The 20,906-nt window shown below is 43.0% G+C and overlaps 1 protein-coding gene across 1 annotated transcript in view; it reads left to right on the top strand.

Moving 5' to 3' along the window:
- LOC146796877 (extracellular calcium-sensing receptor-like) overlaps positions 1–20,906 on the top strand; it is an 81,259-nt gene that overhangs the window by 21,792 nt on the left and 38,561 nt on the right. The window contains exons 2-3 of the mRNA XM_085631411.1: positions 7,996–8,287; positions 13,853–14,689. Coding sequence (XP_085487537.1) covers positions 7,996–8,287; positions 13,853–14,689 — 1,129 coding nt within the window. The remainder of the gene's footprint in view (positions 1–7,995; positions 8,288–13,852; positions 14,690–20,906) is intronic.

Raw genomic sequence — 20,906 nt, 5'->3', positions numbered from 1 at the left:
AACGACTGAGGAGAGTTATTGACACAGCAGATATTGATCAGACGGATACCACTTTGCAGCAATTCATGGATGTCATGAAGGGTATAGTACCCTTTTGGGGACCTATGTATAACAGTCTTAACATTCGCCGCCTCCCCAGGGTTGTACAAGGGGTCATTAATACTACAGCAGGTATACTCACTAACCTTACAGCTGAGCTTCAGTCTACCAGGCTCTTTGCTCTTCAAAATCCGATGGTTTTAGACGTCATTCCTGCAGATAGCGGTGGAGCTTGTCGCATCATCGACAGCATCTACATCCCAGACCACACCCCTAATGTATATTCTGCAATCCAGAAGCTACATAGGTTTGCATCTGACATTCATCAGGATAATGGTACATGGTCCTTGACAGGGTCGTTCTGGGGTCTGCTATCATACTGGGGAAGGAAGATACTCCATTTCTTAGTAATTATCGCAGGTGTTATCTTCACATGGTGTCTATGTGTCAACTGCCTTCCAGCATGCTGTACCTATTGTGTGGGCAAGCTCACCCCTACCCCTAAATTGCCAGGACAAAATATTAATGTCTCCACTATGATGATGCAGGCCATACAGGATATTATGCTGATGGATAAGGGCATTTTTGAATACTAAAGATATTTTGATGTAAATGTGCTGATTTGGTTCCCCATGCGCTTTGAGTTATGATACATTTATTTCTCCCTTACTTAGAATTCTAAAGACCCTACTGGATAGCGCCAATAAAGCATTTAGCCTCCACTGCTAAAAGGAGGGTCTGTTAGGTTTGCAAAACCCATTATCGTTATGCACCCGTTATGTGCTATATTAGGTTAGCAGTTTTCGGCTAAATAGAAGCCATTCGTATTCACTGTGTGCAACCCGCTGAGTTAACCATGAAATGTGCAAGCTTCAGCTAGCGAATGTGACTCCATTTTGCATTTTGTAATCCCTCTCTTGCTGGGTCTGAACTAGGCCTCATGACTTGTATTGCTTGCCTCAGCAGAACCTTGTGTTCGGTGATTATTTTCCTTAGTTGCTCAAGGTTGGATCCTGTCTCACTAATGAATAGGCTATTCTGCCCTTGCATACCTGTCCTTGTGTGTAACTCTGCTGCCACGTTAGGAGACGCTGAGCTCCAGCGCGGCAACCTTGAGCCCGAGATAACATGTACCCATCTAACAGGTGGTAGCTCTTCTCCCTGTGCCCCCTTTGTTCATGTTCGGCCTGAGCCGGTAACTTTCCACTGTGGGCGTGGTTGGGGGTTCTTGGAGGAATGATTATGCATTGCAGACTGTTGGGGAGCCAGTCCCTTGGTAGACATCTTAGGGTGCAGGTCAGATTGGACTCCACTGTCTGCCCGGCTCTTCATTTGTTTGGAAGGCGATTAGGTGGTTGCAGATAATCCGGGTGGACCCTAAGGGCCACTTCCTTCACCAGAAGAGGCAGGTGATAGCTGACCGTGCTTCTAAGATTCTAGGCCACCACAAGAACAATTTTTTTAGCATAGTAGTAGAAGGTGGCGGTACAAAGAGCACTTTGTTGGTGCTCCCTTTTCTCCTTAGGGTGGTATCATCCCCAGGGGAATCTAAAGTGAATAGAGCATGGCTGCCCAGAGAGGTAGCAATCCTGGGGAGATAAAAGTAAAAAGCCAAGGCAGAGCTAGTTCACTCTTCTCCCCAGGGTGGTGGTGGTCCCTGGGGACATTAGAGTAAAAAGAGCAAGACAGTGCTGTCCTACTCTTCTCTCTGAGAAGGTGGTTGTCCCCTGGGAGATTAAAGTAAAAGGAGCTTCTCAGCTCACACAGAAGCATATTTATTTCCTCATAATTTCAGGGCTCAGGGACAATCTTGTAACATAGTATTCATGTTGTGGCCAGTGAATCAGAATCCACCCATCCACTAAGAAAGGGACAAACAGAGCATTTGTGGAAACAAGACCCAGATTTACTAAGAACTTGCAACACCAGTGCATCACGCCAGGTGCTGCAAGGCAATGCAAACCCTTAAGTCAGATTTACAAAGCCACACAAACATAACTTGCTTGGCTCCACGTGGCTTGGTAACTCTGAAGTACCACAAGGCAGTGCAAGTTCCTACATTGCATTATTATGCGTTGGGATGACGATGCCTGGGAGGAGCGTGAGCATTCCCAAGACTGCACCCATGGATTTTGAAGCATACCCAGGTTTACCAAGACTAGTAAACCAAGGAATGTGTCAAGATGATATGCTATCCACGCAGAAGTGTAACGAGGAGAATTACGTTAATTTCTCCTAGTTATTTTCTTTTTCTACATGTGCTGCTTTATTCAGAATACATAGAAAGAAGTGTAACATCCTGCACAAAAGCAATGCTGCCTATATCTCAGGCACTCTTGTACCATGGCATAAGGGTTAGCATTTTGTGGAAGGCAGCACTCAGGGGCATTTACAACAAGGCGATAAAAAATTATAATTTTATCGCTATATTAGCAAGGTCACGCTAACGCGTGAAACCTTGCTTTAGCGTGGGGATTTCTAACGCTCAGCTTTGCATCTCTAATGAGATGCAAAGTGGGCGTTCCTGGCCTGACATGATAGGAGAAATGTTGCTAAGCGACATTTCTCCTATCATCCAGCCCCACGCTATGAAGCATCCTTACACCTGCTTCAGGACTGACTTAGCCATGATATCCTATGGAAGGTGGATATCATGGCTAAGTTTGTGAGTCCTTATCAACTAGATAACGTGAGATTATCGCTGGGTTTCCAGCGATAATCTCACGTTAGCTAGTTAGCGCTAGCATTTTTATCGCCGATGAGATAAGCGTTGCTAATAGCACGCTATCTCAGCGATAAAAATCGGCGCTAGCCGGCGATAATTATCCGAGCGCTAAGTGCGCTCAGCGATAATTATCGCCTGTTGTTGTTGATATGCCCCTTAGTGAGTCACTGAAGATATAGAGCAGGTATGCACCATCTATTAGCAAAAATAGCACTCTTTCCATTCGATGCAGCACAGCAAGTTGTCTTGCTGCATTGCATTGCACCAAACTTAACAAATCTGGGCCTGTCTAGATATCTTTGACTTTTATGGAGGATTAACCCCTTCATGTCCAACCAAAGGCCCTCTTTAAATGCTAGTAAATATGGTGTAATTTTGTTCAATTGTTTTTCTACAACAGAGATCAAAAATTCCAATGGAAGTTAACATGGAAAATTATACTTTTTATGTACCCCCTTCTTCTAGGCCCCACTTGAAGCACCAGCGCACAATTTTCCATGAAGGTGCCCAAGTAATTTAACGTATTTTTTGGAAAGTTTCCTGCACATTCATCAAACAGCACTAACGTTATTAAAGAAACAAACATGACTTTCAAATGGAAAATATAACCCAACTATAACAATGGCACACACACAAACACACACACACACATTGATCTTGGAGGTCACAAAATATCATTGTGTATCAACACACCCCTGTTTAGGTCTCGCGAGCCAAAGGCTCGAAGAGACATTTTATAACTCGGCTTTTCAAAGTGCTGCTGTGGCCTAAAGCTACAGTGCACGTGAACGTGCACGCGCGCAGCCGCCAATCACTGCTGCGCGCGCACCACTCGCATGCTTGCCACACAGCGCTCCCGTCCAAGCGATCGCGATCACTTTCGCTTTGATCGCGATCGCTATTACTTTCGTTTTCGGCCGCGCGGCCGAATGCTTGTTACCTAAGACACTGGTGCACCTAGAACACCACCCAACTCTGCTTTAAGCCACCACATCACTTCTCCTTCATCATGAAAATGAAGTGATAAGCGCAAAGGATATAACGCCACAAAACAAGCATTTACACTATACACCACTGACTACCAATTGCCCTTGTGAGAAATTAGACCTACAACGTACAGCTACCTTTTTACAAAATAACAGTGTGTGCCATAAGCGTCGCATTTAATTTTCTGCCGTGTTTGTTTGTGTTCCGTGGAGCTGTACTTGAAAAACGTCAACTTTAATCGGACAGCGGAAATCCAAAACAAGAAGCAATTCTTATCCGACCCGTCCTCCTAGCAAAGATGAGAATAACATCGAATCTGAAATCCGCGTGCTTAGTTTACAAAACATTTACCTAACCACGCACTCAAGGTCTGGCTGATAGCAGAAAACGAAAAGCGCGAGAAACGCCATACCCACACTTTAAAAGACCATAGTGGTTCTCCACCGTCTCACTCTTGCAGTGTACACCAATCAAAAGGCTTTCAAAGTGACGTACCTTGAGACGCGACCGGAAGTGCATTGGAGTCATGCATGTCGACAATCTCTCGGTTTTTTTTGTCGAATTGATGCAGCAATAGCGAAATCAAATGCATCCAGTGCAGAGGAAATGCTTATGGAGAAAGGTCCAATAGTGTAGCAAATTAGACGCTTGTTTGGAAGCGCCGTCAGCAGCATTGTATTCTGGGACATGTAGTTGTACATTTAAATTCACTCTCAAAATAAAACTTCACCGAAAGAACAGCACAGAGTGAAATAATTGCTGATGCTCGTAATATTTTGAATTCCAAATGTCTGCAAATTACACGGACTGTCCGTAATTTCAGCCTGATGCTAGTTGCAGGTTATTGATCTGATAACAGACAGCATTTGTCGGTAGTTTCGAAACTGTTTACTTTTTACAGACTTCTGGTTTATTATGCAGCTGGCAGCTACGTCATGCAAGGATCAGAACTAGATTTCAGGGCAGCGTCAACGATTAGTACGCAGTTACGAGAGTTTAAGCTATTGACATTGTAAATAACAATGCCTTTTCTTTTTGTTTTCTTTTTAAAAACCTAAATAAAAGGCATTGTTATTTACAATGCCAATAGCTTAAACTCGCGTAACTGCGAGACCTATTGCATTGCAAATGCTTGTTTTAATTCTTGGTAAGAAAAATCCAATAAATATGCAATGAATGTTCCACCAACATCTGGTTAGTGAGTAGAAACGTTATCAGCTTTATATTACTGAGAGCTTAACTCTGTTTTCAAGCGTAAATCATTATGATTCTTGACAATCCTTAGCAGGCTCTTGCTTTTTCATGCAAGTGAAAAGTAAAAGTATGTTGTTTAGCATTTAGCATTGAATAGCTAAAAGGCCTTTGGTTTGCCAGAGAACAAATAAGCTGATAACAGTGCAAGTAAAGTAATCAATCAAATACTTTATTACGGAAAAGATGCCATAAAAGCTTTCCACATTCACAATTTATCACCAATGTACAGTAAATGGAACTACAAGGGCAGGCTATTAATGGATATCACGAAAACAACAGGATAGGGAGGGAATTTATCTGAGGAACACTCTTAATCCCCCAAGCGATATACTCAAAAACAACAGAGGAGAGTACTCATTTGTTTAGCATATAAATAGAGCACAAGTGAGGAATCCGAATAGGTTCTTAATAAAGCCCTCATTTATTAAGCTTTATTAATAACCTAATCGGATTCTTCACTTGTGCTCTATTTATATGCTAAACAAATGAGTACACGCTTCTGTTGTTATTAATGGATATCAACATAACTTAGTTAAAGGCCGATGTCCTAGATGAGTCGATTCAAGCTGGTGCTCATGAGTGCATTTTTGGAGTAACATAGCCCTAAAAAGAAAACACAATGAGGAAGGTATCCAAATAGAAATTGCATTAGCCCTGTCATAGTTCCCTGGTCAGCAGAACATAAAAGTGCAAATGCATACAGTACATAGGAATTAAGGTGCTTAGAGTAACACATTAAAAGTTCTATTAAATTAATAAGCTAAACAAGATTAAAACTAGAGAATAAATAAAAAGGATCATCAAAGTGAGCTCTTTAAACATCCACCTATAGTAATCAATTAGTAACTTTCAGCAAGAATCTTCTGATAGCCCACATCTTGCCTAGGAACCTGGCAACTGTGCAAACTATAAGCGACCTAGTATCAGATTTTAAGATGCATAGTGCTACTCGATGGCAGCGAGTGCCGAGGCACTTACAAAGAGGGACTAACCATCTTGTTCTTGGGGCTCTATAAAGTGGGCAAGCAAAAAATATTCTATACAAATACAGTCCACAGACTGTTTTCATTTCTAATGATAGGTAAAGGGTAAGCCCAATAAACCCTTGAGGGCTTAGGCGGATGAATTGGTATAGTGAGGTTGCCAACAAGGGATTTTGTTTGTGGTAACTTAGTTCAATTTCTTAATGGTTAAGTTTAGGGGTGTATTTTAAATGAATTATACACCAATTGTAAATGTTATAAAAAGACTATTTGTAGATAAAAGGCACACACACAGGAATTGTTTTTGTGAATAAAACACAAATCTTTTTATATAAATCAAAGTGAGAAAGGGAGTACAAAAAGAACAATAAGTTTCAAGCAATACAGCATGAAAGATGGGCTAACTCAAATCCACATTTCATCAAATAACATCTATTTCCAAATAATTTTAACAGAGACTAATTTCAATAATGAAAAGAAATCAACTGTGTTTATCTAATGGTGTGGAATTAGATGATGGAGTCGACGTTTCGGTCTTGGTGGCAGAAGTCCGTTAGACCATCTTCAGGACAGTTAGTAATTGCATAATTAAACCCCAATTCCCGTGTGTGTGCCTTTTATCTACAAATAGTCTTTTTATAACATTTACAATTGGTGTATAATTCATTTAAAATACACCTCTAAACTTAACCATTAAGAAATTGAACTAAGTTACCACAAACAAAATCCCTTGTTGGCAACCTCACTGTTTTCATTTCTAGCACTTCTATAAACACGGTTTGAGGCGTCTTCTCCATTCATATTTCTTTTCCTTTTCTCTTTTTTAATTCGTAACTGTTCCAAAATGTTATAATAATTGTTTTTTATTTGTGAGAGTTGCTGCACAGCATACAAGCACATTGAAGAGATTGGAGATGCCACATGGTGCTCCAGCACATAGTTAACATGTGTTTGTTTAAAAAAAAATTTTACAAATTTAGTGTAGAATGTAATTGTTCTCTTGCATTTTGAGTCAAATGATGTATGAGGAGGGCATTCACGTTATGTTGTCAATTGTGACCTTAAGGTTGTCACAATGTACAAAAACGATATGTATATGTCTTTCTGCAGCCTTGATAAAGCCCAGGGGCGAAACGCGCGTCGGCTGCTGTTGTTCTGCGTATTCTGAAAAGTGGAAATAAAAATTAACGGAAAGACCTGATTCAAGATAGTGCCTGGCTCTCAATTGAAAGGACATTTGATCATTGGCATAACTGAAATATTTTGTGTGGTTTTTTTTTTTTTTTTCTTTTTCTCTATTCTCCTTTGACTTCTGTGTTGGATCAGAGATATAATGATCGGGTGTGCTCTGGTGTATTGAGGTTGAATATATAAAACATGCTAGTACTAATCCTCAAATCTAATAGTAGACATCAATCTATATCTAAATTGAGCCATTTCACTGAAATGATGAACTAGTAACTGACCCTTCAAAATTCATGCCTGTGATATCCTTAAAAAATTAATTGGTAGCTACTGTGTTCTCTATTTCAGCCCATGCTCATCTGAAATGATAAATGTAAGTTGTGTATATTATCCTTTTCCTATTTTCGAGAATTCTCTGTCACTGTTGTGGTGTTCTTTATTCTCCAAATGGATGTCTTTGCTATCTTCACCACCAAAAATAAATAAACATCTAACTTATGTGATATTCTATATATGTTGTCTTTCAATGATGTTCTGAACACTAATCTTACCTTTTGCACTATTAAAAATCTCTGAATCCATTTACTCACTGTCAGAAAGAATAATTCTTAGCCTCACACTGTACTTTTTATTCCCGTTAGGTTGAGTTTATTGTGGGTATACCTTAGGATAGAGTTGGCTACCTTTCAGTTAGTTTTCCTTTGAATAAGTCATATTAACAAACTAAAATGTAATTTAAAAAATTCAGTGTGTATTTAGGACTATATCTACTGTCCAAAGAACTAATTGTTGATTACATGTGCTTGCTTTGACTACATTTAGCATTCATACAGAATACTATCAGAGGGTTCTTGCCATGATCTTTGCTATCAATGAAATCAATAAAAATCCTTATCTTTTACCTAATGTTTCCTTGGGATTTCGGATATATGACTCTTGTTTGTCTGAGGTGGGTGCTGTTGCAGGGACCCTCCTGCAGCTCTCAGGAGGGAAGGAGACACTCCCTAACTACAACTGCCATTTAAATCCAAAACTGGTTGGCTTCATTGGAGATGGACCGTCAGCAGGAGCTCTTCCAATGGCCAGAATACTTGGGGTCAGCAGAATCCCTCAGGTATGAAATATAATTTTGTATACTGATAATCTAATGAAAGCACCAAATAAATGTTTCTCATAGATTTACAGATATTGATTATATATTTGAGGCAATAGTACCTGTGTTAGGTCTGAGTTTCCATAGGAAAGGCATTTTTTTGTTTTCAGAAATTTTGTGCCAGTAAACAAATCTACACAATACTTTCCAAAAAAAGATCACCCAGTTTGGGTCCTTTATGGTAAGTTTTACACAGATCTATGAAGCAGAAAAAACTTCTGAATGGAAATACACAGTGTTTGCCACAAGGATAGAACTGTACTCAGAAGGCACGATTGTTGTTATTTTGGTGTATACCACTTGAGTCGTTTTTGAGACATTAGTAATTAGAAAGATGCTCAGTTGTGTTTGAGGGGGGCTAGCCCTGAGAAAAAGTTACAGATATCTAAAGTGTTAATTCATAGAGTATCTGTGGTACTGGTACTGAGGATTTTCTGTGAACCCTAAATTATAAAAATACTGAATTCTTTCTCTGGTGTGCAAAATTTTAGAAATTTGCTTTCCGTCAATTACTCAAATTCTTGGCACAATTATGCATGATTACATGACATGTATATCTATAATTTCATATTGTAGCACAAATTGCATCCTCAAGTAAATTTTTTTTGTGAGTAAACATTTTATGCCAAAAAATTGCAAAGAACATACCCACTGCGAACAACTGCTCAGATATTGTTGTTCCCTTACTTTTATGGTACATTTTTAACATGAATGGCTTGTTTGCCGTAAATATTTACAGCGAATGGTGCTTAAATATGGGAAGTGTTACAGTAAACAAATGATGGACGGAATGCTGACAATGCACCCATCCCCCAGTCAAAAGATCTGGGTCAAATCCCTCGTTCTTTTGCCCACTACGCCACCCCAGTTTGGGCCCAGCCATATGCAAATCAGTCTTGACTCTGTGCCCCATGGGAACAGTCCAGGCCGAACTGCCAGCCCAGGTCCTCCCTGGACCGGAAACAAGCATCCTTGGACCAGTTTCAGGGTATGTCACCCTTCTTCAGCCAGGCTAGCTTGAATCCAGTGGCGCAGTGAGCAAGGGACCCACATCTGGGCATACCCATCCCACTTAGGGCAAAAGGTGTTACAGCAAACAAATGATGGACGGAATGCTGACAATGCAACCATCCCCCAGTCAAAAGATCTGGGTTAAATCCATCGTTCTTTTTCCCACTATGCCACTCCAGTTTGGGCCCAGCCATACGCAAATCAGTCTTGACTCTGTGCTCCATGCGAACAGTCCAGACCAAATTGCCAGGCCAGGTCCTCCCCGGACCAGAAACAAGCATCCTGGGACCGGTTTTGGGGTTTCACCCCCCCAGCAGCCAGGCTTGCTTCAATCCAGTGGTACAGCAAGCAAGGGACCCACACCTGGGCATACCCCTGGCCACTTAGGGCAAACATAGCAAACACAACAAGATGATGGATGGAGTGCTGAAACTTTTCAACCAGTCACCCCTAGTCACAGATCTGGGTTTAATTCATCATTCTTTTGTTCACTATGCCACCCCAATTTGGACCTGCCATATGCAAATCAGTCTTGACACTGTTCCTCATGGGAACAGTCAAGCCCGAACTGCCAAGCCATGTCTTCCCTGGACCGGAATCAAGCATCCTAGGACTGGTTTCTGGCATTTCAGCCGTCTTCAGCCAGGCTTGCTTGAATCCAGTGGCAAAGTGAGCAAGGGACTCACGTCTGAGTATACCCTGCCAACTTATGGCGAACAAAGCAAAAACCTCCCTGGATTGTAAACAAGCAACCAGTGTCAGAGGCTGTATATGCAGCGGAGTGTTTACAGAGTGTCAGAGTGCAGTACCGTTTGGGGGTGTCTATTCACTCTGCCTATTACCCCACAGTTTCTCTGGTACCAGCACCGACTATGCAGCTCCTTCCCTTACTGAGGGGGCTGATTTCACCCATTGCTGTCAGTTCTGCTACACTTGTTTTCTGACTTTTAGAGCAGCAGCGCCGATGACTGGGCATGAGAGGAGGGACGCCTTAGGTGTTCACAGTGGTGGTAGCCCAGGGCACCTAGGCGACCTCTCTAGAGAGAAGATGCAGCTTGTGGTCTGTGGAACCATCTGTGTTCTCTACCAGCCATTCCACTGCTTTTTGCTGTTTACCTACTTTTAGAAATGGGTTTTCTGGTTGATCAGGGTATGCACCTCAGCCAGGCAGAATCTACCACTCTAGTCAGGGTAAGGAGATTAGACGTCTAAAATAACCCCTGCTCACCCCCTTGGTAGCTTTGCATGAGCAGTCAGGCTTATCCCAGAGACAGTGTGAAAAGCATTTGCATATAACCAGCAGTAATACATTGAAAGCACTAAAAAATGAAACCACACCAGATTTAGAAAAATATTCAATAATTATCAAGACCAAAATGATAAAAATCCATCATACAGTGATCAAAATATGAATAAAGCAAAAATAGACTTTGATACAGTTCCTTGAAGTCGATAGCTCCATCAGGGGCTATCACGGGGTAGTGAACAAACAACTCCAACAGTTCTGGCTGGTCACGGCATCGCGGTCCAGTGACGGTGTCATGGAGACCTGTAAAACAGTACCTCTGCATATGCAGGGTGTTGGACCTTGCAGTGAGCTCCAGAAGAGCGGTGTCGGCAGGTGTCAGTTCTGGATGTCAGTGCAAGAGTCATCAGGCCTTTGAAGTCACACACGTTGCAGGTCGAACTCCGTGAGTTTAAAGGCAGGAGTGCCAGGGTAACCTACGAGAGGTGCCCCCGAACCACGGTGCTGGCAGCGGCATCGATGTCAGCTTGGAGTGGTGGCGTTGATGGTACCAGGGCTTCGGTGTAAAGTGGGACAGTGCTGCGTGTTCTCAACGAGCGATGTCCACAGGTTATGGTGCAGGTAGTGGCATGGTGACGGGGTCGCTGGGGATACCAGGGCAGAGGTGTGAAGTGAGGCAGTGAGGAGTGCAGTGCCCATAGATCACAGTGCAAGCAGCTGCTTTATGGCAGCATCGAACAACGTTGTGGGTGAGAACAGGGTTGTGGTACAAAGTGTGGCAGTGCCCTCTACGGTGCCTTCAGATCATGGAGCCGGCAGCAGCATCGTTGAGAGTGTTGGGTTACCTTTTCTCCTTGTGGAAGCTGAAACATCCAGTTCCAAAACCCGGTACCAAGAAGATGTTGAAGTCTTTGATTTCCCTGAGACTTCCAACAGGAAGCAAGCTCTACATCAAGCCCTTGGCGATACTTAAGATGCAGAAAGCGCAGTCTAGTTCATTCCCTGCCAAAGACAGAAGCATCAACTGGTTCTTTGGTAACATGCAGCTCGAGCAGGTCGGAGAGTATAAGTATCTGGGAATGATCTTCTTAGATGATTTGAGGTGGGATAAACATATGGCTTCCTGGAGACTTTTAGTGTCAGCAGAAGTGAATGGCCTGAAAAGGTTTCATCGTAATTATGGGAACTATACCTTTGATCCTCTAAGTAAAGTCATACAGGGCAAACTAATTCCCCTGGCTCTTTATAGAGCTGAGGTGGTGGCAGTGGATAGATGGGTCTCATGGGAAGGCTTAGAAGGTAATTCTTTGAAATTGCACCTTGATTTACCTAAAAATGTGATGATCCAAGCTGTAAGGCGGAAGTTAAGAACCATAGCCTGGAGTGTGATGGCAGATGCCAGAGCCTTATGTTTTTATTTTTTTTGCAAAAATGGGTCCCTTGCAATAAACTGTTGGTGCTAATTTTACTTGAGATATTGACAATTCTCCCCCAGTAAGATAACGCAGCAACAGTAATGTTCAAGTGCCTGTGAGTCCCAGACATGCACCTTGAAGGAGGAGAAGCAGACCGAATCAGTCAAATAAATAGCACCCTCAGGCAATGTGCTGTCAAAACCAGCTGGAGGGAGGACCTTCAGTATCTCAAGGTCAAAAGTTCAATTACCCCCTTCCTAGCTTCCCAGAAGAGTACTTATAAAAATTCCCAGATAAGTTTCTACAAAATGAAATTCTGTGGCTGAGAGTGTGAATTGACCTGGTTGGTGATTATTAGGGATAGAAACTAAAATAGCCAAGAACCATGGTCAATGCCCCTGTAAGTGGAGTAGAAAATATTCAGTAAGCCACCTATTGATGGATTGTGTATTCTTTCTCGAGGAAAGGAAGAAGATTCTCTAGCCTGTTTTAAAAAATTATAGGATATGGGTGAGAGAAATGGGTATAAACTTGATATGTGGTCTCAGATGTCAGGATGTAGACATTGCCACAGTTTTAGTGTGGAGACTTTTTAAATGCACATATTGTTCTATTGTTAGAAGTCGAAGTCATGTGTTCGTTGAATTGATTAAAAGGAGTTCAAACCACTACTGATTTTATAATACTTGTATTGAAATGGGTAGCGTGCAATATTTCTGTAAGAATTTATTATAGGAAATAAAGTATTTTGACTTGACTACCTCAGATCCGTGGAATGATTAGAGGTTCTGGAACACTCTAATGGTGCAGCTGCAATATCAGTAGAAAATGTAACATTACAGGAGCTGGTGTTTAGTGTTAGAATCCTGAAAAACATTGAGAAAGGGTACATTAGGGGGGGGGGGGGCAGATAAATACACCTGGTAGCTGACTCCTGACCCATGTGGTGGAGATCTGAAAGAACCCCATTATTAAAAAAAATTAAAATCAATTTCAGCACAAAATCCACAGTCCTACAGTGGAATGCAGTGACACATCCATGTGGTTTCACCAGAGCATGTTTCCCTGCTATGGTTTTGTGTTCCCGTGCAAGCTTCCTTACAATGGTGCAAGATACATTGAACCACCTCCTGTACCACGGAACCGACACCAGTGGTTTAATCTTGTATACTACCACGGCACCATGGAAAGGGATTTTGGTGACAGAACCAAGGAATCACTAGAAAAAGAAGGGTAGGCTTTTGGATTTTGCAGTGTTCAGTGGAGTTGGCTATCTGCAGAGTGGTGACCGCCCATGGCCGGTGAGACTGATAATGGCCATCACAATGGGGGTTTGTGCCTATTGAGGCTTACCCGCAGAGGCCAGCCGGAGGGGGGGGGGGCAGGTCCCATTGTCAGCCACTGCTACACGTGGCTGTAGACTCAGTGCAGGGGTTGGGGAAAGTGCCCGGCCAGAGGCCGGGTTTTGTGTCCAACTTGCATGTGGAGGATAACCTACACCCTTGTTATGCATTGCTTGCAACCTCACATATTACATCACTCATGGCATGTTAAATTACAGAATTGATTAAATCACTGATGGCAGCTCAAATGACATGGATGATATCACTGATGATATCTTCCATGCTAATGTTATTCACACTACTCCATAAATCCTCCATTAACATCATTTTAAAAAGAAAATAGATTTGCTAAGGGCCTACGGACATATAGAGTAAAATATTACTTTGTGTACGTGAGTGCATGGAAAGGACATAGTCCACATCCTAGAGCCCAGTGCTGTTGCGATATCAATATTATTTTGCAAGTAAGCATGTTAAACTAAGAATGCTAAATATTTTTATTTCTCAACAGATCAGCTATGCTGCAGCACTCCCCATCTTTAGTGATAAGATCCAGTTCCCATCTTTCCTACGGACAGTGACAAGTGTTTTCTCCCAGCCGGGTGCTTTGGTAGAGTTACTGCTCCACTTTGGCTGGACGTGGATTGGAATCTTGGCCTCAGATAATGACCTCTGTCTTGAAGGCAGCCAGATGCTGAAGGATCAGGCAGCACAGAATGGGATCTGCATTGAATTCTTTGAGATTCTTCCCACACAGTCCAGTAGGGCATCCCTATCCCATGTAATTGACATTGTGAGAAGGTCTACTGCTACTGTGATAGTGTGTTATACCTTTACGGTGCATATCAGCCCAGTCCTGAAGGAGCTATCTTTACTAGGGATAACTGGTAAAATTTGGATTGGGGTTACAAGTTGGATCCCAGCACCAATTTTCTCTCGTAGAGAATTATGGGAAACATTAAATGGCATGCTGGGTCTGGCAGTGTATAGCGGTGAGATCTCTGGGTTCAAAGACTTCCTCTATAGCATCCACCCATTCAAAGACAGTGAAGATATTTTCATGAGGGCATTCTGGGAGGAGGCATTCAGTTGTAAATGGGTGGATGTATTTAATGAAACAGAAGCTGGCACCAGGCTCGATGGAAAGGAGCTCTGCACTGGAGCAGAAAGGCTGGAATCTCTAGATGCGTCAGTGTATTGGGTGAAAGATTTTCGGATACCTTTTTCTGCTCACAAAGCCGTGTATGCCATGGCCTTGGCACTGCATGATCTTCTTCACTGCAGATTTCAGGAAGGTCCCTTCATTAATGGGTCGTGTGCAGATCCTAAAGATTTTCAACCCTGGCAGGTGAGTGTACCTATATATTTGACGGATTGTATTTTACTCCAGAATCAACAAAAAAGTTTGCGTTAAAAAATGTAGCTCATTCACACTTCATGGATTTTTACTTGACTCCAGAGTATCTAAAGCCTTGCCCAAAATATAAACATTTCATACACTTTATTGAAAATGTTGTACAGTTTTTTTTCATTTAAAGACAATTAATTAAATTAAAACGTCATTAATCGTTTTCTTGACAACACCAACCTGTGACCTGTCACCATTCCTTACATATTTGACAGCTGAGCATCATTACAATTATTTTACTAGTTAATCATACAGTGAAGTACAACATGAGAGCAAAAAAGAGAATTTATGATGGTCTATAATCCCTAGTGACAATCATATTATATATGTCTTATTTACATAATAGCACAACATTTTCTGTAGAAATAATGTAGATCCCTGACATGCATTGCATATCTTGTTTGAAAATATTTTCACCGTTAACCACCATTTTATGTCTTCTCCCTCCTTGTCTGATATTTAAAGCCCCAGATGTCCTTCGTTCTCGAGGTTTGTGGTCAACCTATCCATATTTGTATAGAACATCACTGTCACCCTTAGGGATATCTGGGCACTGAGGGTGCCTCATCTCAGTCGAAGAGCCAGGTCCCTATCTGAAGTCTGGAGCAAACACAACAAGATGATGGACGGAGTGCTCAATCTTTTCAACCACTCACCCCAAGTCACAGATCTGGGTTTAGTCCATCGTTCTTTTGCTCACTATGCCACCCAAGTTTGGACCCAGCCATATGCAAATCAGTCTTGACTCTATTCCTTATGGGAACAGTCCAACCCGATCTGCCAGGTCAGTACCTCCCTGGACCAGAAACATGCATCCTAGGGCCGGTATTGGGGCTTCATCCCCCCATCAGCCAGGCTTGCTTGAATCTAGTGGTACAGCAAGCAAGGGACCCACACCTGGGCATACCCCTGGCCACTTAGGGTAAACATAGCAAACACAACAAGATGATGGACGGAGTGCTGAAACTTTTCACCCAGTCACCCCTAGTCACAGATCTGGGTTTAATCCATCATTCTTTTGTTCCCTATGCCACCCCAATTTGGACCTGCCATATGCAAATCAGTCTTGACACTGTTCGTCATGGGAACAGTCAAGCCCGAACTGCCAGGCCAGGTCCTCCGTGGATTGTAAACAAGCATTCTAGGACCGGTTTCGGGGTTTCACACCTCATCAGCCAGGTTAGCTTATATCCAGTGGTACAGCAAGCAAGGGACCCACGCCTGGGCATACCCTTGGCCACTTAGGGCAAGCATAGCAAACACAACTAGTTGATGGACGAGTGCTGAAACTTTTCAACCACTCACCCCTAGTCACAGATCTGGGTTTAATCCATCATTCTTGTGTTCACTAATCCACCCCAATTTGGACCCGGCCTTATTTATTTATGTATTTATTTATTTATTGCTTATAAAGCTCTTGAATCACCCCCAAAGATGTATCTTCATGCTAGAGGAGACGTAGCCATCGGTGCAGAGCTCAGTCTTAAGAAGTTTTCTGAAAGAAAGATATTCTGAGTATTTACGAAGATGAATCGGAAGTTGATTCCAATAGTAGGGCGCTAGATAGAAGAAAGCTTTTCCACCCATACAAGCTTTCCTATAATGGGGAATGAATTCTATTTGGCTTTTATAGGATGAGTTTTTCAGTTAATTTACCAGGTCCGCTGCCATTCAAAGCTTTGTGCAGAATGCAGCATATCTTAAACCTAACCCTCCTACATATCGGTAGCCAATGAAGATGTCGTAAGAGGAGGAGGGAGGCTGTTCTGGCTGGCAAGTTCCTAATGAGATGGACAGCTGTATTTTGTGCAACATGGAGTCTGTTTAGTGAAGAATAACTTGCCACAAAAAGGAAGGCATTAAAGTAATCCAGGCGGCTAATCACTAGAGTCTGAACAAGTGTTTTTCACAGAGAGAGAGAGGAAGAAAAGGAAATACTCTGCGCAGGAGGCTTAACATATGAAAACAGGAACCTGCAGTGGCTGCCACCTTATCTTTCATAGTAAGTTTCTGGTCTAGATGGACGCCCAGGTTCTTGACCACTGTCTTGGGGGCAGGGGCAACACCTAACTCAGGGGGTTACCAATCTGGAGACCATAGCGTAGGAGCATCACGGAAGAGCATGATGTCTGTTTTCCAAGTATTCAGCTGGAGAAAATTCTCCATCATCCAAGCATACCTTCTGAGAAACAAGGCTGAGTGTTCATAGAATTTTTGGCAAACGATAGTAAGAGCTGGGTGTCATCAGCATATGAAATCGGAGAGGAGACAAGTTTTCTGAGTAATTTCACCAAAGGTGCCTTATAGATGTTAAATAAGGTGAGGCAGAGGCAAGATCCCTGTGGCACTCCCTTGGTAATCTCCATAATTTGTGAGTGAAAGGGTCCAGGATTTATGGTATGTGTCCAAAGGGTTAGGAATCACGAGAACCATGATAGTGCTTGTCCACCTGATCTCTTTAGTCTCTGGAGCAGAAAAGGATGGGCAACCGTGTCAAAAGCTGCCGACAAATGCAGCAGCAGCAACGGGATCGCCTGGCTGTTGTTGTGGGAGTGTCTTATATTATCTGTGACAGCAATCAGTGTTGACTCTGTGCTGTACATTGGTCTGAAACCAGACTGTGAGGAATCGAGGCATCCAGTGGACTCAATGTATTCTGAGAGTAGATTGGTAATGTGTTTTTCCAAGAGTTTTCTCAGTAAAAGCAAAAGGGAGATCCAGCAGTAGTTGGATAAATCCGCTACTGGGCATTTGCCTTTTTTCAGATGGAGATTGTTTGTGCAGCCATCCACTCTGTTGGAAGTTGGCTCTCCCTCATAGAAAGATTAAGTATTGTGCAGATAGAGGGAGCCAGATGTTTGTGCAGCATGGAAGAGATTCTAGCTGAAATTAAATCCATTGGTGACCCGGATTTGACTGCTTTCAACATTGCTTCAACTGTGAGTGGAGTAAAACTATTTAAAAGATGGCCATTAGTCGAGGTTAGTGGAGAACTATCTATTGGTTCACTCGAGGGGCTCCTGCCTTCAGTGAGTATGTCATGGATCAAATTGATTTTGTGTTCAAAATGATTGGCGATCTCAGCGCAAAGTTCTTGAGATGAGGGGATTTCATTGTTACAAACCCTCGGGTTAGGGAAAGATTCGAGAATTTGATATAATTCTTTAGGAGCATTCCCTGCCTGATTAAGTTGTGAGGTAATATGAGCTCTGCAGGCATTTTTTAAATTCTTGTGATAAAGAACTATGTAGGCCTTATAGATTTCCTTATCATTCTGGTCATGGGAATGACGCAAACGTCTCTCCAATTTTTTGCAAAGGGACTTCTCCTTGCGCAGTGCCTGAGAAAACCAGGCTGCATGTGGTCGTCGAGTAATATTAGGTTGCAATTTCAGAGGGGCCAGGCTATCTATAGCCGATTTTACTGCAGTATTATAGTCAGTTAGGCAATTGTCGACATTCCTAGATTCCACGTTCATATTTACCAAAAATGCATTCATAGAGGTGTCAGGTGTAATTTTGCACCACTGTCTTCTGATTCTATAGGGAATATTGGAGGGGGCACACTCAACCCTGGTCTCAAGGATTTGAAAAGCAATTAGGGAATGGTCTGAACATATATGAGGACGAGGAGCCTCACAATGGATGTTTTGTGAGTTGGTCAGGATAAGAACTAGTGTATGCCCTGCCAAGTGGGTTGGGCTTTCGTTAATCTTTTCCAGTCCTATAGTGGCCAAGTCAGCAAGGAAGAGAGAGGCATCCGTGTTGGAGAAAATTTCACTATGTATATTAAAATCCCCTTATAAAAGGAAATGTTTGGTGGAAATGGTATGGGGAGCAATCAATTCCATCAATTGGAGCATAAAATCACAGAGGGGTCCAGGGGGGCGAAATACAAGGGCACCTTTCCAGAAGTGATGGGGCGAGAAATCAATTCTAAAAACACAGATTTCTATCTTATTATCACAGCAGTGTTCAAGTATAAATAACTTGATAGAGTCTTCATGGATAATAGCAATAACTCTGCCTGCCCGATGCTCCCTATCAAACCATTGGATGCGATAGCTCTCGGGAAGTGCCACAGTGATAGAAGGAGTGGAACTGGGTTGAGCCATGTCTCGGTAAGAAACCTGAGGCCAGGTTTTTCTGAGTTAAACAAATCTCAGACTTCATTAGCATCTTAGGGAAAGATCTATCATTGCTCTAAAAGCATTTCCACATCGGAGCAGGTTTGGTAGGCAGGATGTCAGAGGGGGGAGGGGAAGTATCTAGGGTATAATTATTAGCCACCTGATCAGAGAGGAGTTGAACCACAGACTTCTGCCTCAGCTAAATGCTTTGAAATTGACAATGTCTACAAGAGAAAGGGCCCTCCATATTAGAAAAGGCCCCAAACATGCCACAGCAGCTATTTGTATATTGAGTATTGTATAAGAGTCTAACTTGAAGGAGTTCCATAGCCGAATAAGCATATTACTGCCCATGCACAATGTCTGACCTGAAAGATGCAGGGGTCCTGGTGATGACTGGGCACAGATGGGCTTGTCTTTGGCACGCCTTTGACATGCGTCTGCTGCGCGTCGGGGTAGCCATGTGATTAAATAGGGGCCAGGGAGCAGCTAGACTGCTAACCTTGTAGCTCCTCCCCTAGCTGGAAATGAGGCTGGGTTAGTGTACGCTCGCGATCTCCACTCAAAAGGGAAATCCCAAAGTGGCACGGAGAGTGGGCGAAACACGAATGAATAGGACATGTTACAATGCAAACATTTACAACGTATGCCTTTGCAACGCTTTTTTCACATCGCAACATCCATTGCAACGCATGATTTTACAACGCATGCCATCACAACGCATTTTTAGAAACTACATTTACAAAGCATTCCATTACAATGCATACAATTACAACACATACGATTACAACGCATACTACTTTTAGGGCAACAGTAGGGTAATTGGGTAATACCGAGCAGCCACTAAGCAGTATCACAAACTCATCCGGAGAGCCCGAGCGGATTACAGGGCCGATAAAATCTTGGTCAGTTCGAACCCCGCTACGACTATCTTTTCTCTGCTGAAGGGCATGAAGAGCGCGGGTTCTTCTGGGGTTTTCCCGATTGCCTCGCACCATTAGTGTAATGAGCTGGCTAGGCACTTTGTGAACAAAGTAGAGAAGATCTACCGGGGACTGCCTATTGTGGACTCGGCCGTTGAGGGGGTGGGTTCAGGGGCTGTTAATCTCTCGGTGGGGAATACGTTATCATCTTTTCCTCTCCTCTCCCTCATGGAATTTGAGTCCCTTTGTTTGAAAATCAAATCGGGCTCGCCGACTGACCCCTTGACACCTGCCCGTTTCCGCCAGTTTCATGAGTCTATCTCTCCCATGAACATTGATCTGGTCAATCTCTCATTGTCTTTAGCATCTGTACCCAGGGCATGGAAACACGCCACGGTCACCCCACTGCTAAAGAAACCTTCCTCTGACCCTGCCGATTTGGGCAATTATCGCCTCATCTCCCAGCTGCCTTTTCTGGTGAAGCTGGTGGAATCTCATGTAAATTCCACTCTTTCTGAGTTTATCGAGCAGAATGCCATCCTGGATATATCACAGAACAGTTTCCGAGTGCGGCACAGTACCGAGTCTGCCTTGTTGGCAGTGATGGAAGTGATACGGGGGAGTCTGGATGTAGGTGACTCTGCAGCCTTAGTCCTTCTGGACTTAAGTGCCGCATTTGATACCGTCTCCCACGTGATACTTTTACAGTGTCTCCAGGAGATTGGTATTAGAGGTATGGCCTTGGATTGGCTTCAGTCCTTTTTGGAAGGGAGGTCGTTTCAGGTCTCCGTGCCACCGTTTAACTCGCAGGAGTTTGCTTTGAAACAGGGGGTGCCGCAGGGCTCAATTTTGAGCCCCTTATTGTTCAACATCTATGTCCGCCCCCTGGCTGCGGTAGCCAGGGGTAGGGGATTGTCATTGGTGTCGTATGCCGACGACACCCAATTGGCGAACGCTTTTTCTCAGAAATGTAGCATCAACCTGAACAAGTTTAAAGAGGACCTTTTGGTGGTTGCGGACTGGAAGGCAGCAAATTGCCTGCAGTTGAATGCGGGTAAATCGGAGGTCCTTTTGCTCGGGAAGGATTGGGAGATGTGGTCCGAGC

Source organism: Triturus cristatus, chromosome 10 (genome assembly GCF_964204655.1).
Source record: "Triturus cristatus chromosome 10, aTriCri1.1, whole genome shotgun sequence".
Taxonomy (NCBI): domain Eukaryota; kingdom Metazoa; phylum Chordata; class Amphibia; order Caudata; family Salamandridae; genus Triturus; species Triturus cristatus.
Note: the sequence above shows the minus strand (reverse complement) of the source record. Positions and strands in the feature narration are given on the sequence as shown.